We start from the raw sequence: 16,864 nt of genomic DNA, 5'->3' as shown, positions 1-16,864 counted from the left end.
GCTGAGTGATTACATGTAAAGGGCTAAAGGAAGTCAGCCGAGACTGGGCCACAGAACTGGACAGCAAGCACAAAAAGTTATGAGACAGACTCTTTAACAGTGACAGTGAAGGCAGAGGGTAAAAAAATTTGCTCCTTTTGGTCTATACGTGACAGGCAGAGAGCTCTGCAATGGAATAGTTTACATATGCATTTGAATATTCATAGTTATTATTATGCAAACTAGAGTTATGAATGGTTATGGGAACGACTGTTACATTTGCATATTCTATTGTAAGAATATGTAAACAAATTAAAAGTGTTGAGAAGTATAATTGAGGCCTGTCATTTTTTAATATTTTACTTTATTTACATCAGGAATATTTACTATGCACTATTTACTAATCCAGCCGCGCGAGGGAGGGGAGGGGGGGGGGGGCACAAGATGAGACCTCTGCAAAGACCACTGATTAAGAACACATTTATAGTTAACCAAATCAAACTGTATTTTCACATTGAATGACAATTCAATAATTCCAAATACTTGAATGATATTTTTTTTTAGATACATAGGGCCTATTGTGTTTTGTAAATGTCTACAGTCCCTGACAAAAGTCTTGTCGCTTATCTATTTTTTAGAAATACCTGATATTAACCTGACTTTTAATTAATTAATTGGTGTTAGAAATAGCTCATATGAAAAGCTAAAACCCTCCCAAATGATGTTTAATGCACTGAAATAAATAATGATCACAGAAAAAATATTTATCATTTAATCAAGACAGAAAGGTCAAATTTTGGCAAGACAAAAGTTGTGTCGCCTATACAGAAATTGAACAAATTTACTGCAAATACAAAAATATGTCAGCAAATTAAGTTGTGGTGCTGTGAGATCCAAATTTAATATCTTGTATGACTTCCATGAGCTTGAAGGACTGCATCCATGCGGTTAGGCAAGGATTCATAAAATTTATTGATGAAGTCATCAGGAATAGCTAAGAAAGCAGTCTTGCATGCCTCCCATATAATATTGAGTTCATCAATATTCTTTGGTTTCGTCTTCCATGCGTCCTCTTTCATCCTACCCCACATATGCTCAATGATGTTCATGTCTGGTGACTGGGCTGGCCAATCCTGGAGCATCTTGATCTTCTTCGCCTTGAGGAACTTTGATGTGGAGATGGAAGTATGCGATGGAGCACCGTCCTGCTGCAGAATTTGGCCTCTTTTATGGTTGGGAATAAGAGGTAGCAAAGATTTCTTGGTATTTTAGACTATTGATGTTGCCTTCCACCCTGCAGATCTCTCGCACACCCCCATACTGGATGTAACCCCAGACCATGATTTTTCCGCCACCAAACTTCACTGTTTTCTGGGTGAATCTCGGATCCATTCGGGCACCAGTAGGTCTCCTGCAATATTTGCGGCGACTGTGGTGTAATTCAACAGAAGAATCATCTGAAAAATCCACCTTCTGCCACTTTTCCTGCGTCCATCCTTTTAGCAGGCTGTGGGCCTTGGCAAATGCCACACAGTTTTTCAATTGTCTTTTGTTTAGTGCTGGCTTCTGGGCACTGATTCGACCATGGAGGCCATTTTGAGACAGAATCCGACAAACTGTTCTGGTCGACACAGGGACTTCAGGTGACCAGGTCTCGTGGAGCTCTGCTGCAGTGGAAAATGGGCTGGCCTTGGATTTTCGAGCCAACAAACGGTCCTCTCGAGCAGTTGTCTTGCGGGGTCTGCCTGACCTGGGCTTGTCAAAAACGTCTCCAGTCTCTTCAAACCTTTTTTCATCCTCTGTACTTGACGCTGAGACACATTGAAGGTGTCTGCCACATCAGCAGTGGATCTCGTCTTCAGCCTCTTAATAATCAAAACTTTAGTCTCAGGGTGAATCTTAGACATGTTTGCAGAGGTCTAGTTGCAGTTGATGTGAAGGTCTAGCGTACTGGGGTTCTTTTTATACACACTTGAGACCTGATTGATCCATTATTAGTCACAGGTGAAGCTCATATGACAAGGTGACAACACTTATGTCTTTACAAAAATTGACTCAATGGGCTTTACCAAGCTGTGAATATTAGAATACTTTTTGAAAGTTTAGTTTTTCACTGAAACATTATCACAAAAGCTGGTGGGATTAAAATGAGCCATTTCTTGTAAAAAAATCTTGATTAGAAATATATTTCAGCGGCACTTTAGGTCAATTTGTGCACAAGCGACAAGACTTTTGTCAGGGACTGTATGAAGTACACTTGAATTGATATACCTTGATATACCTTGAATTGATGTGCTTAGGGAGTAGAGAGCAAAAGTTGGAACCTTTAGAGAACTGAAGAACTGTTAATTAGGTTAACATATGAGCCAAATGACACACAAATTAATAATAAAAAAACAACTAAAGCCTAGTTCAGACTGCACAATTTTCAAACTCGTTGGGTCACTGCTCTTTTCACACTGCATGACTATACAGGAGGAAGAATCGCCGACAACTCTCTCTCTCTCTCCGGTGCGCGAACTAAGTTTACCAACTACACGTGCGATGTGACAAGTAAACACCGCGAGATCACACGTGCATCAGACCAGATTTCTTGCACGAGACTTGGAATTGATATTAAAAATGATAAACTGCAGAAAGTTTGCGCTACAACTTGTCTGTGCGCTGATTTGTGGAGAGAAAAAAAAAGATTATGGTGGAGAACATTTTTGGAGAGACAGAAGGAGCAAGGTTTGTGTTCTGCAAAGAGCGATTGAGGTGAATAAATAATTTAGCAATGCGCTGCTGCTGCGGCTGGATGTGCAAATGTTTGGGCTTTGTTTCTGTTTGATAGAATTGTAAATATATCTATTAAAATACTGATATTCTGCTCTATAACTCCTATCTGAACCTCCCGCTGCCCTGTATCTCACTCTTTCATTGGCTGTCGGTCATCGCCGATGTAATTTTCAGTTAGAACTCATTTCACACAGCAGGAGTTTGAATCGCCAACAGGTCCAGATATTTAGCATGCCAAATATCTCGCGGGCGTCGGCAACTCTTCTGCAATTCTCTCTGATCGCGTCTTTGATCATTCACACTGCGTGATTGTCACTCGTGTGCACGAGCACCGATTTGCCTGTGATCTCGGGCATTTGTAAGCGAATTTCGCAAAACCTGTCGGCAAGTCAAAATTGGAGGTTAAAATATGGCAGTGTGAATTCGGCTTTAGAGATACGGTGCAAACTGCAAACAAGGTCTAAACGGTGTGGAGTGTAACAATAGTATTGTGCAAAGAACCATTAACAAATAAGTATTCTTTATTAATACAAAATCTTCCCCTGTTATCATAATTTTTTGGAAAAGGAGTGAAAGTTGTTTGTGTTTTACCGTCACTAGTGTTCTTTTCAGCTGGAAGCTGCATTGAATTGTATGTATGTGTACATATTTGAAGTTTTGCAGAAAGTAGGTAGAGGCACGTTTTTTTCCAATTATCCAATGGTTGGAAATGCAAATTACAACTGCCCCAGTAATTGCCCCACAGCCAACGATTTTGTTTACTTTCATTTCATTGTTTTTTTTTTTTTCATTTATAAATTTTAATTAAAAAACATGGAATGCATAAAAATGTAAGTCCCTCCAACATTTCCATCACAAATTAATTATGATTTCAGAAATGTGTTCAAGGTGGTTCAGGGAGAAAAACAAAAACAAAAACAAGAGAATTCATGTATGTCCACCGTTAGATATGTTAAATAATCTAGAGTTTAAAAAGAGTATTTTAAGAAAGTTTAATTTCTAAACGTCCATCAAAAGTACCCATAGTGATAGTCATAGTTGATCGTATAGGATATTGTTAAATTATATTTTATTAATACTTCGGATTATCGACATAATCAGCTCGATAGGAGGAGGAGGATAAAGAGCCGACCTCTGTTTCACTACATTTTTTCCAGCATTCCTCCTCCACTCCAACTCCTCACTCTCGATTATTACTATCCCAGCCAGGGATAGTGGGGGTGGGGTTGGTGGCAGTACTCTGGGTTCGGGCCAAATTCCGAGCTTGCCACTCTCTCTCTGAACCAAATATGCATATTTTGTACTATATCTGATTGTATGCAAGTGTGAACTTACAAAAGAGTGTCCGACAGTCTAAACCACTATTAATGTTTTTATCTATTTGGGAGGAAGAGGAATAATAGATGCTTTTAAATACTGGTGAATAAAATGAAGCTGCCCTCAGCATCTGTCGGTGCCTGTGTAAATCTGGTAAGTAAGTGGGATTCTGGGCTGGGCTCCAGGCTTGGCTAATACAGGGGAACTGGAGGCCTGCCACAGCACTTCGAGGAGAGCTCCCTAACTACTGTTTTAAAGGAACTGCTGAACTGGCTTTTATTAAGCTGTGCCTCTCGCCTTTGTGCTCTCAATTAAGATGAAGAGCTAATGTTTGAATTGCTCTGAAAGTGTAAGTCCCTACCTTCATTATCTTCATTAAAAGTGTGCGGCATGAATTGAATAAAAATGTACAGCTAAAGGGAGCGTTGCGCTAATTTACTCAGTTTTCCTGAGCATCCATAATTAAAGAGGTCTTGATATAATAACCCAATAAATCAAGTAGGGCTGGTAAATTAAATTGATATACAGAAGATCAAGCACATTTTGGTGGCAGCTTTTGAATATCATATCTGATATGTTCCATATTTTGTGAATGTTACAAGTATGCAAGTTTGCCGTGTTTTGAAACTGTGTTTTCTTAGCTTAGTCTAAGAGGATGTTATTGGTCAGAGCTTTTGCCAATTGAAGATGAACTGATCCAGAAATGTGGGTTTGTCATTAGCCTACCAGCCATATAGTATTTTTCCTCATACTGCTTTAGCCATTAAAGTGCCTGTTGTTGGAGCGCACTAGTATTTTCAGGGCTGTAAATTTTTTGCTCACAGTTTTATAGCTGTTTTTAGTGAATTAAGACAACATATGGTTCCTTGTTCCTGGAAGTCAATATTTCTGTTCTTGGTATTTCTAGGAGCTTGAGGATTCAGTATCAAGGTCTTTATGTTGTTGTCTTCCAAACGCTTTCTCTGAATTGAAGGAGAGGATTTGAGCACCTGGTGGGCCATGGTCATGAAAAGACAATATTGTAATATGGCTTTGATTCTCTTTGAAAAAAAAAAAAAAAAAAAAAAATTCAATATTCATTGACAGAGGGATTTGTGCAATATCTAGAAACAAGAATAGTTGACAAATATTAAAGGTGTTGTGAACTGCCCCATCACTACCCCAAGTTGCTGTTAGAGCTGCATGCGCTAAAGCTGAAGCACTGAATGAAAACCGGTACACTGAAGCCCTTTGCTAGCGCGCTTTATTTAGCTAAAAGAAACACATCCAATATTAAATTGATCACATATATACAAAATGAATGTAATATTACAAATTACATCTGCACAATCTGATGCGAATGCACAAGTGAACTTTAACTAAGTTATGTGCGCGAGCCAGAATTCGTGACTCATGTTGAGCATGCGCTCTTTCTGGAGCAACGCAAGGAAACACACGGCAAATAAACCCAAATTATTAACAATCACAATGTTTTATTACAATTGTGTTCTCATTAATGTTGTGTAATATGACATTCCCAATAATAGTCATTATTAGTTGTGCATTGCAGCATGCTGAATCTGATCACCGGCACGCTTTTACTACCACTCGCCTCTAACGTTAATTATTAACCAAATGCATCCTTATGAGATAAATCAGCTATAGATAGGCCTGCACAAAATAAACACAATATTACAACTTACATTTGCACAAAAAAAAATGTGAATGCACATGCAAACTTGCAGTCATGATGAAGTTGTAACTCCAGCTGTAAAATGGTCCCAAACAGAACTCCAGCACGCTTGCATCATTTTTCCTCCTGTTTCGCGGTTGAGCTGCATGCACGTGCATGACCCTGCTTAACCGATGACCGATAAGGCTTATCGATTAAACGTCTTATTGACAATTAATTGATCACCATTTAATCGTTGACATCCCTAATTGTAATCCAAATTAAGGCGTTGTTCTTCTTCTTTTGAGCCGGTGTTTCACCACATGATGACGTCAGGGTGTGGTATATTCTGAGATCGATCGTTTGCTGGGACTGGTGTCAATAAAAGCTTTTCTTTGACTAATGGGTCCTGCACACTGTGCGATTTTTCAAAATCCTTTGCGAATGTCCCTTGTCAGACTGTACGAACATGATCCCCGTGTCACACCGTAAGATCTCAGTTGTCATTAATGTCAGACTGCACGATAGTGAAGGCGCGCTAAAAACGGACGCGCGCAAGAAATCTCACCCGGAGCTTTATATCATCAATGAATGACGCGTTCAGTGACAGTGAGCTGCATTACACGCGGGACTGAAATGCTGGCTACAAATAAATCTCTAGCTCTCATTTTGGTCATAGTTTGTCTTGAAAAACTGAGATATTTGACTGTCGTCGTAGGAGAAGTCACACTGCAGGATTGTGTGCCAAATCTTCTGACACTGCCAGAATTTCGTCTGAGGTAAAATTTGATCGCAGCGCTCATTAATCGGCTGCCGGTGAACATGTCAAACTAACGACCAAAGACGTCAGATTTTAGCCTAGGATCTGAGGAATCTTTTAGGATTTCCTAAATTTGTCTCAGACGGCCAAATTGTTGCCAAAATCGCACAGTGTGCACACGGCTTTACAAGGAAGTTTTCAGCTCTGAAACTTACAGAGTATTCTTTACCATGACCTTTATTATATCAAAAGCTCAAGAAAAGTTGATTTCTCAATTCATGACCCTTTAAAATATTAAATGTGCATTACAATTCAAAAGTTTTGGCGCTGTAAGATTAAAAAAATAAATAAGTACTGTTATTAAGCAAGGTTGCATACAATCAAATGTGCCAGTAAAGACCATTTACATTGTTACAAAATACTTATATTTCAAACAAATTATGTTCTTTTAAACTTTCTAATAATCAAAGTATTCTGAAATGATGTATCAGAGTTTACACAAACATATTAACCATATTAGAACAATTTCTTATGTATCATGTAACATGAAAGACTTGAGTAATAGCTGCAGAAAATTTAATAAATTGCTTTTGAAAATATTAATATAGAAAACAGTTATTTTTGAATGTTGTGAGATTTCACCACATTATGTGCGTATTCCTTTTGTATTCAATAGTTATGCCATAACCTATACACCTAACAGACCTGTATAGTTGCTGTGAGTAAGGCGAAAAGTACTTTATGAATGTGGGTCTGTTTTCACAGTGTAATCCGCCCTGCCAGAGGAATTCACAGTAGCCTGACTGACTGAGGGATAAGCTGGGCTGAAATATCAACTTTAGTACCTTAAGCATATTAATGCTGTGAGTTTAAAGGATAACCAAATCAGTACATTAAATGCTTGACATAGCCACGTTATGCACATTATGCTTTAGAATAATAGAGATATTTTATTTAACAGAAGTTCCCTTTCAAAGCTTACAGCGAACGGCCGGTTTGGACTACACCCCTGCACTTCCTTCAGGAATGACGTTACTAGAACCGTTTGTTGACTAACCCTCCGCCCACAAGAACACGCAAAAAATGGTGCGTGGTCTTGTTGCTCTCTCACGTGGAGAAGAACGTGCATTCAGCGCTTGCATCTCCCCGTTATGGTAAGAGGCGGGACCTTTCCTGGCAATGTGCGCTAAGCTGCTGTCCAATCACAACACGGGAAGCACTGGCCCAATCAGAACTCGTTACGTGTTTCTGAAGGAGGGACTTCATAGAACAGGGAAATCATCAGGCCGTTTTTAGGACAGAGAAAACTGTTTTTTTTACACGCGAAACATGAGCTCATGTTATATTACACACTGTAAACACAATCAAAGCTTCAAAAACACTAGCACTCTTGAATAGTTTCCTTAAAACATAAAAAGATTTAGTTTTTTCATACATCTCAAAGTAGCCAAACTAATTTATGAAGGAATGGTAAAACGTTTGTAAGAAGCTTTTTTTCACCTTCATATAAATTTTATAAAATGGTAAAAATTTTGTATGACATCTACCATTACTCAACTTTTCATTTCTTGTTTGAACTGATCAAATTTTTCGAAAATGTTTGAGAAAGTCCTGTAAAGTCAGCAAAGAGGCAACGCAGACCTATAGATTATTGTCCCAGACGAATGTAAAGCGTGATATTAGAGGTCTTAGCTCTGTCTGGGCCTTCTGCTGAGTTCAGTCAGACAGAACCACCGCAGCTTCCCTCAGTACTGAGCATGCAAAAATAACTATTTTGGAATATTCATAAATTAATGAGAAAAAAAAAAGTGATTCTTCTTGAATTGTTTGGATTCCATGTTAAACCAGTAATATCACTCCCTCCAGGAAATAAACGACACCGTGGTTCTGGTTACTGATGGATTTATTGCATGTCATCCTTTCTCCGTCATCACATTCACCGTCAATTTAATCCACCGTCAAACTACAGTATGACAATATAAAAGAAACATGTTGACATACACTATAAAGCGGTAAATACAAATAAACTCAGGAAATACAAACGTAATACACATACCTCGCTGGCTGCATATAACCAAGAGGGAATGAGTTGACTTGAAAATACCCGGTTCAAAACACAAAAATGAAAAACATCTTCACTTCTTTGAGCAAACACGAGCAACTATTGTAAACACAAGCTACTCTCTGCACATGGAGAAAAACGCTGCCTTCACCGAAATGTAAACATTTCCTGTTGCACCTTTTAAAAATGTCCGTGTGCAACACAAATGAACCTTAGTTCCTTATTGACATTAACACTCAATATTCATGAAAAGATTAAACGAAAATAACAAAAAATGTTAAATAACAAAAATATGTATGGCAGTTATACTCCCACCAAATGACTATTTGTCATTTCACCTCACAACTTAAACCTTTTCACAGCTTAATCTCAACCATACAGTATGCCCTTAAACCTTACAGTAACCAAATACTGTATTAATCAAATGGCAACCATAACCTTTACTCTGCTTCAAGCAGTACAACTGTCTTTTGTACAGGCCTATCAAGGTAGACTGGCTTAGATATGCGTCTGCCCTGGCTGTCTAAGGTCGAGTCACTAATTAACAGTTTCACCTTTCGAACCTTTCCATCAGAGCTCGGATACACCTCTGTCACTCTTGCCAATCTCCATTGGTTACGTGGAGAACTGTCCTCCTGCAGGATGACAATATCATTAACCTTCGTATTTCTCTTCTCTTTCTGCCATATTTGTCTTTGCTGAAGATTAAGGAGATACTCCTTCTTCCATCTTGTCCAAAATTCGTTTGCCAAAAACTGCACCTGGCGCCATCTCTTGCGCAAGTATAGATCCTGACTCACAAACTCCCCTGGAGGTGGGGATATTATCTTAGACTTCATCATAAGAATGTGATTGGGCGTGAGAGGTTCAAGGCTTGTTGGGTCATTTAAATGCTCTACTGTCAGAGGTCTACTATTTATAATAGCCATCACTTCATACAGAAAGGTTCTGAGCGAAGTACTGTCGAGTCGTTTAGCAGACTGGTCAAGCATTGCAGTTAAAATACTTCTGATCGTCCTTATTTGCCTCTCCCATACGCCTCCCATGTGGCTCGATGATGGGAAATTCATTATGAACTCACATCCGTATTCCTTTAACTGTTCATGATCCATATTTTTCATTGCATTCATGAACTCTCCTCTTGCACCCACAAAGTTAGTGCCTTGATCACATCTCAACTGTCTTACATGTCCACGTATTGCGATGAATCCACGCAATGCGTTGATAAAAGCATCCGTAGTGAGGTCATCAAGCATTTCAATATGTATGGCTCTAGAGCACATACAGGTGAAAATAAGACCATATTTCTTCAGTTCCTTTCTTGCTTCCTTCACATAGAACGGTCCAAAGCAGTCTATGCCACAATATGTGAAAGGAGGTGTCATTTCCATTCTTTCTTCTGGCAAATCAGCCATTTTAGGATCTTGTGTGTTCCTTCGGTACCTTCTGCATGTTGTGCACTTGTAAATATGTGAGGAAACTGCACTGCTGCATCCTATGACCCACACTCCATTGGATCGCAATTCATTGGCTGTTATTCCTCTTCCTTGATGATGCACCCTTTCATGGTAGTGCTTAATAAGCAGCGACGATACATGACTCTTATTTGGTACAATGGCCGGATGCTTGACATGAGGATGAAGAACAGATCTTGACAAACGTCCTCCAACCCTAAGCACACCATGCTCATCTACAAACGGACTCAGTTTGTTTAGTTTGTCTTTGGGTTTTACTTCTTTGCCTTGCTTTATACCTCTGATTTCACTGCTGAATGCTTCCCTCTGAACCAATTTGATTATAAACAGCTCTGCTTCTTGCCTTTCCTCAATACTTGTTGCTCCACTTACTTTATCTTTGGTGCCCTTGATCTGCTTAGCATGACGCTTTAGAAGAGCAATAGCCTTGACAGCTCTTTTCCAGTCTGAGAACTTGGTTAGGCGGTCTAACAATGTCCTCTTCTCCCTCACCTTGGTGCAGAGCACCAGGCCCTTTCTTAGTTCCGGATCATCATCATAGACTTCTCCCACCATAACATCTCCTCTGGGTAGCTCTCTTTCCCATAAAAAATCTGGGCCAGTGAACCAATTTGAAGCAACAAGCTGCTCTGCGGAAAGACCTCTCGATGCATGATCCGCAGGATTATCTTCAGACCTTACAAAATGCCATTGTGCAGGATCCGTAGTGGACTTGATTCTTTGGATTCTGTTCGCCACAAAAACATGAAACCTTCTGGCATCATTGTTTATATAGCCGAGGACAACCTTTGAGTCAGTCCAAAAATGTTCTTGAAGACCTTCTATTTCAAGTTCATTTCTGAGCATAACACTTATTCTTGCCGCTATCACTGCAGCCGACAACTCAAGCCGTGGCACTGTGGTTACCTTGGTAGGAGCAACCCGTGCCTTTCCCATGACTAATGTGCAGTGAACATCTCCCTTGACGTCGACTGCTCTGAGGTAAGTACATTCCCCATAACCGATGACACTTGCATCTGCGAAGTGATGAAGTTCGTACTGCTTGACATCCTTGAAGTTATCTGGGATATAGCACCTTCTGATCCTTACATCCGATAAGTTTCGAAGATCTTGAAGCCAAATTTCCCACTGTGCTCTTAGCTCTTGTGGGAGCGGCTCATCCCAAGTTACTTTGTCTCGACATAGTTGCTGTAGGATCTGCTTTCCACGGAGAATAAAAGGCGCTACGAAACCCAATGGATCATAGATCGAAGCCACTGTAGAAAGTACTCCTCTTCTGGTATTTGGGTGTTCCTTGACGGTCACTCTGAACTGGAAGTCATCAGAGGATACACACCATTGAACGCCAAGAGCTCGTTCCATAAGTGGCTCCCCCAAAGCCATGTCAATGTCTTTGACACTTTCAGCACACTCGTCCATCGGTATTGATTTCATAACCTCCTTGCTGTTGGAGATGAACTTGTGTAGTCTAAGCTTGCCTGTGCTGCAAAGTTCTCTCGCTTCTTTAATCAGTTGGATTGCTTCAGCGTCAGATGTTGCACACACCAATCCATCGTCAACATAAAAATTCCTTTGGATGAACTTAACCGTACTTGGGTTAAATCTATCCTGACCCTGAGCGGCTAGATGCTTAAGTCCAAAATTGGCACATCCAGGTGAGGAGGCTGCCCCAAATAGGTGGACCTTCATCCGAAAAATTGAGGGTGGAGACTCAAGATCACCGTTCTCCCACCATAAGAACCTTAGGTAGTCTTGGTGCTCAGGCTTTACATGGAACTGGTGGAACATTTTTTCCACGTCACACATGATGGCAATTGGGCCTTTGCGAAACCTACAAAGGACTCCCACCAAGGTGTTTGTGAGCTCTGGACCAGTAAGAAGTTGGTCATTCAGTGACGTTTCTTGAAACCTTGCTGAGCAGTCAAAGACCACTCGTATCTTCCCAGGCTTTTGGGGGTGGTATACGCCATGGTGGGGAATATACCAGACTGGTTGATTGTGAAGCTCTTCTCCAGGGACCTTTTCTGCATCGCCACGAGCAATAAGTCTTTCATAAACCCCAAATAGTCAGTGCAGTATTGCTGATCTCTCCTGAGCCTTCGTTCTAATGACATTAGACGTCGAACAGCACATGATTTATTATTTGGTAGATTAGGTCTGTCTTGTTTGAAAGGCAAGGGCATTTCAAAATGACCGTCTTGCTTCTGTCTGATACCGTCTTTTAGTTTAGCCAAGAAGTGAAGATCTTCTTGAGAGAAGGTGGTCTCGTCTCCAGCTTGCTCACTGAAATCAGATTCCAGCATCTTAATTATGTCAACTGGAGTGACCATCTCACTGATCTGGGTATTGCAAACATAGTGGACTTCTCCTTTAAGCTTGACCATTGCATTAACTTCTGGCATGACTTGTTTTACGATGATGCGGTGACTTACTCCAATTGCATCACCGTAGTGTTCACCGGGGTCACCATAACTCACTATGCTCCATCCTAAGTCGGTCTTCTGAGCAAATGGCTGGCTTTCTTCTCCACAAACGACTTCTCGAGGCATTAGAGCTTGTGGGCAATTGTACCCAATCAACAGACCAATTTCACATTCCTTTTGAGGTGCGATGTGGTCAGCAAGATGCTCCAAATGAGGCCATGCCTTTGCTGTCTCAGGCACTGGGATGTGTGTGCGATTAGCAGGAATGAAGTCACGAGTGTAAACTGTTGGCACTGTTAACTTCTTGGAGGAAAACAGGCCCCTTATTTGTAGGCTATTAAGTCTTTTACAGTGAATGATTGTCCCCTTTGATGACATTGTAGATAGTTTTAACTTAACTTGTTCAGTGTTTGTATCAAGAACATCTGCCACCTCATCAAGAATGAATGAAGAGTCACTCTGTGAATCTAACAGAGCATAGACGAGAACTTCCTTGCCTGGATCACTTGGCGTTGACACATAGACAGGCACTATTGCTGACGTCTGTGTACTATTAGTGTCTTGTACAACTCTGTTAGAGGTTGTTTCCTTTGTGACGTCTGGTGGTTGAGTTCTTTCCTTAGATTGTTCTTTCTTTAGTTCTTGGTCCCCTTTTGAACGTTCTTCGTGCAGGCAGGTGGGGTGCCTCCTTGAGCATAAATCACAGACCATCCGGTTACTGCAGCTCTTGGACTGGTGGCCAGGGCTCAAACATCCGAAGCACAGTTTTTCACTTTGCATAAATTTTACGCGGTCAGTAACTGGCTTCTCTCTTAATTTATAGCACTTGTTCAAGCTGTGTCCTGATTTTTGACAAAACACACATGTGACTTTTTTCCTTTCAGTGGTGTTTGTTGTGAAGATTTTGGCACCTACAGTTTGGTTCTTGGAGGCCATAATGTTCTGGGTTCTGATCCTTGCTTTATCAGATTCACTTTGCCGTAACGCATGGAAGGATGTAATGGGGTTGCAAGCGATGCTAGCTTCCATTGAAAGGAACGTCACAAAATAACTGAAGCTTGGGAACTTTCCGTGTTGAAGTTGATATTGTGTGGCCTGTCGGTTCCATCCAGAGCTTAACCAGTCAGGTAACTTGGCAGTAAGTTTTTGATTCTCAATTCCATCATTAAGAATGTGAAGACTGTCATTGTTAGCCATAGCACTCTCACAACTGCGTAAAAGGTCCACAAATTTTCTCAACTCAGCACTCTCTCTTGAAGCTATTTTTGGCCATGAATGAAGTTTGTCTCGGAAAGCCTTGGCAATTACAAAGGGTTGGCCATATCTTTCATTGAGCAGGTCCCATGCTGCATTGTATGAATCTTCTGAACCAGCCAGAAAATGACCTTCTAGGGCTTCTCTAGCAGCTCCTCCGACATACCTTTGAAGGAAGAAGACTTTCTCTGCGGTTGGAATATTCTTTTTCTCTATAAGTGTCTGAAAGGAGGATTTCCAGTGATTAAACTTGAGTGGATCTCCACTAAATATTGAAGGCTCTGGAATGGGTAGCCTGTTTGCTGTCATAGCTTCCGCTAAGACCTTCACCAGCTCTCGTATGTCATTTTGAGGTTCACTTTTTGGAGTCACATCTCTAAGCGGTGGTGGATGCTTATCAGCAACACCTGCTTGATAGATTATCTGCATATCTGTCGGCAACTCAGCCTCAGAATTTTGTGGTACAAAATCTTGGGTTGGATAGAACTCATTTGCATTGTACACTTGCAGCTTTGCTTTAGCTGCATTTAGCCTCTTTAGCTCTTCCAAACGCTCAAGTTCTCTTTTCAAAATTTCAACTGACCTTTTCCTTGCAGCATTCTCTTCATGTTGCCTCTTTAACAGTGCAGCCTCTTGTCTCTCTCTTTCTATCTTGCGTTCAATTTCGTCCTTTTCTCTTTGAAGACGGCGAGTCGATGCAGCTGCTTCTTGGTCTGCAACTATCAACTTATCCTCAGCTTCGAGTCTCTGCAGTTCGGCTTGTTGGCTATCTTGCTCACTCATAATCTTCAATACAGCCTGTGTATGTGCATACTCAGCAGCAGCTTCTTGTCTTCTGGATGAGGATACAGCAGAGTGAATGGAATTAGCCTTAGCATTACTGCTCTGAAATGAAACACTGGAGGTTGAAGACGCAAATACAGATGAAGCATCAGGCCAAATAATTTCCTCCTCATTTCCTTGAATTTGAGACTGTGCATTCTGTATAACATTTCTGGTGACGGATACACATCTGTCCAACTTGCGTCTCATGTCATGAGCTGGGCTGTCAATCTTTCGGTATTCATCATAAACACTATTCAGCTCAGTTTCTTCTCTTTGAATACCTTTAATGTGTTCTTGGAGGATATCACTGGGATCTTGTTTGATTACAGATTTTTTTAGCCACCTTAGTCAAAACTTTCCAGCGTTCATAAATACTGCCAAAGCGAAGTAATAATCCTTTCACCTTTTCCTTCTGAAATTCCCTTCCTTTCTCTGTTAATGTTCGATCTCTTTCACTTCTACGAGGCTCTGCAGGCTGTACTGCTGGTTGTACATTGCTAGACTTCCCTAACACTTCTTCCCTTTCACTTGTTTGAGACATCTTACATTATCTGGGAAATGCCTGTACACACTTAAATTAGTTGTGTATTATCAGCGAAATCTCCTTTTTCTTTTCTTTTCTTTTCTGGTTATCAAATTATGTCAATGTTCAATTAAGCAACTTTCAATTAAAGCAACACTCTAAAGACTTGGTAATATTAAGTGAACATCCTTAGAAAAGAATAAATTCAAAAAACTGAAAAATATTAGCTTGCTTAAATGTGCACAAATTATTTACTCCTTTTAAATAATTAACTTTCTTCAATAGACAATGTCAATAAATTCCCCTTATACAAGATAAATCACAGTTATTATTAAGGTTACACACAGTCCCTTGTAGTGTTCAAACTTATTGTCACCTTTCAGAACACAAGCTTAAGTGTCTGACTTTTGGACGTCTTAATGAAACACTGATGAACTGCAGGTCCTTAACGTAAACATGGGCTTATCTGTGTAACGTTACATCCCGCCTTGCCGAGTGTGACGCAGTTGGTCTGGGCCGGGCACGAGCAGCTTCTGGAACGTTGACGCAGGTCCGAGTTTGACTATCACTCCCTCCAGGAAATAAACGACACCGTGGTTCTGGTTACTGATGGATTTATTGCATGTCATCCTTTCTCCGTCATCACATTCACCGTCAATTTAATCCACCGTCAAACTACAGTATGACAATATAAAAGAAACATGTTGACATACACTATAAAGCGGTAAATACAAATAAACTCAGGAAATACAAACGTAATACACATACCTCGCTGGCTGCATATAACCAAGAGGGAATGAGTTGACTTGAAAATACCCGGTTCAAAACACAAAAATGAAAAACATCTTCACTTCTTTGAGCAAACACGAGCAACTATTGTAAACACAAGCTACTCTCTGCACATGGAGAAAAACGCTGCCTTCACCGAAATGTAAACATTTCCTGTTGCACCTTTTAAAAATGTCCGTGTGCAACACAAATGAACCTTAGTTCCTTATTGACATTAACACTCAATATTCATGAAAAGATTAAACGAAAATAACAAAAAATGTTAAATAACAAAAATATGATATATGATTAACATAATTAGTGCTCAAATAAGGGAACTGTTTCTACTCATTCAGTGAGCATTAGCTACATGTATTTTACATAATTTTGTAATGCTTAAGTTCTTGTTTTTATTGCATTTTATCCTTGATGTTGATGTTTTCACCAACATTTGTTGAAAGAGCAATGTCAAGATTCAAAAGTCCTAATGATTGACAGTATTTATGATAAACTTGTATGACATGATAGACAGATTCAGTATAATTGCAAATCTCCACAATGTCACTTGGTTGCAGTTCATATGAAGTGGTCAGTTAACACAGGGGCCCTATAATACACTCAGCGCAATGCATAAAGTGTTTTTTCCTAGTTTCAACCAGAAGCAGTTATCATTTTCACGGCCAGCACTACATTGTTTAAATAGCAAATGCACTCGCATCTGTTCGCCCCTGAGCGTGCTGGTCTGAAAACTAGGTGTGTTCAGGCGCACTGTTGGCACGTTGCTGTTTTGAGGCAACTGAAAACTGCGCCATTGACCAACAAAAACCTGGTCAGTAGCGCAATATTTTTTTGTGTTGTTTAAAGGGCATGCTAGTATGCGCCTATTGGCAGGTGCAAAATGCACACACACTCTGTGCTTATTACACACACAGGAACATGCAGCACACAACAATTTTTAAATATTAAAAATAAAAGGATTCCTCTCTGGAGAAGTGTTCAGTCTTTCCGCTCAAAAATTCTGGCATGTAAATAGTGAATCTGCCATGGTG

At 40.2% G+C, this 16,864-nt stretch overlaps 3 protein-coding genes across 5 annotated transcripts in view; 1 reads left to right on the top strand and 2 right to left on the bottom strand.

Annotated features, from left to right (window-relative positions):
• The window catches only part of grb10b (growth factor receptor-bound protein 10b), a 148,362-nt gene that overhangs the window by 35,175 nt on the left and 96,323 nt on the right, over nucleotides 1-16,864 (top strand). The window lies entirely within an intron of this gene.
• On the bottom strand, nucleotides 8,337-12,042 carry LOC137083861 (uncharacterized). The gene is made up of 2 exons (XM_067449810.1): nucleotides 8,542-12,042; nucleotides 8,337-8,448 (listed from the first exon to the last, which is right to left on the bottom strand). Exon 1 carries the CDS (start codon nucleotides 11,826-11,828, stop codon nucleotides 8,988-8,990), a length of 2,841 nt encoding a protein of 946 aa, XP_067305911.1. The 5' UTR covers nucleotides 11,829-12,042; the 3' UTR covers nucleotides 8,337-8,448; nucleotides 8,542-8,987.
• LOC137083481 (uncharacterized) lies at nucleotides 11,912-16,101 on the bottom strand. Its single transcript, XM_067449432.1, has 2 exons — nucleotides 15,816-16,101; nucleotides 11,912-15,722 (listed from the first exon to the last, which is right to left on the bottom strand). The coding sequence occupies exon 2, from the start codon at nucleotides 14,729-14,731 to the stop codon at nucleotides 11,912-11,914; it is 2,820 nt and encodes a 939-aa protein (XP_067305533.1). The 5' UTR covers nucleotides 14,732-15,722; nucleotides 15,816-16,101.

Source organism: Pseudorasbora parva, chromosome 7, assembly GCF_024679245.1.
Source record: "Pseudorasbora parva isolate DD20220531a chromosome 7, ASM2467924v1, whole genome shotgun sequence".
Lineage (NCBI taxonomy): Eukaryota > Metazoa > Chordata > Actinopteri > Cypriniformes > Gobionidae > Pseudorasbora > Pseudorasbora parva.
This window is presented reverse-complemented; position numbering and strand designations above follow the sequence as displayed.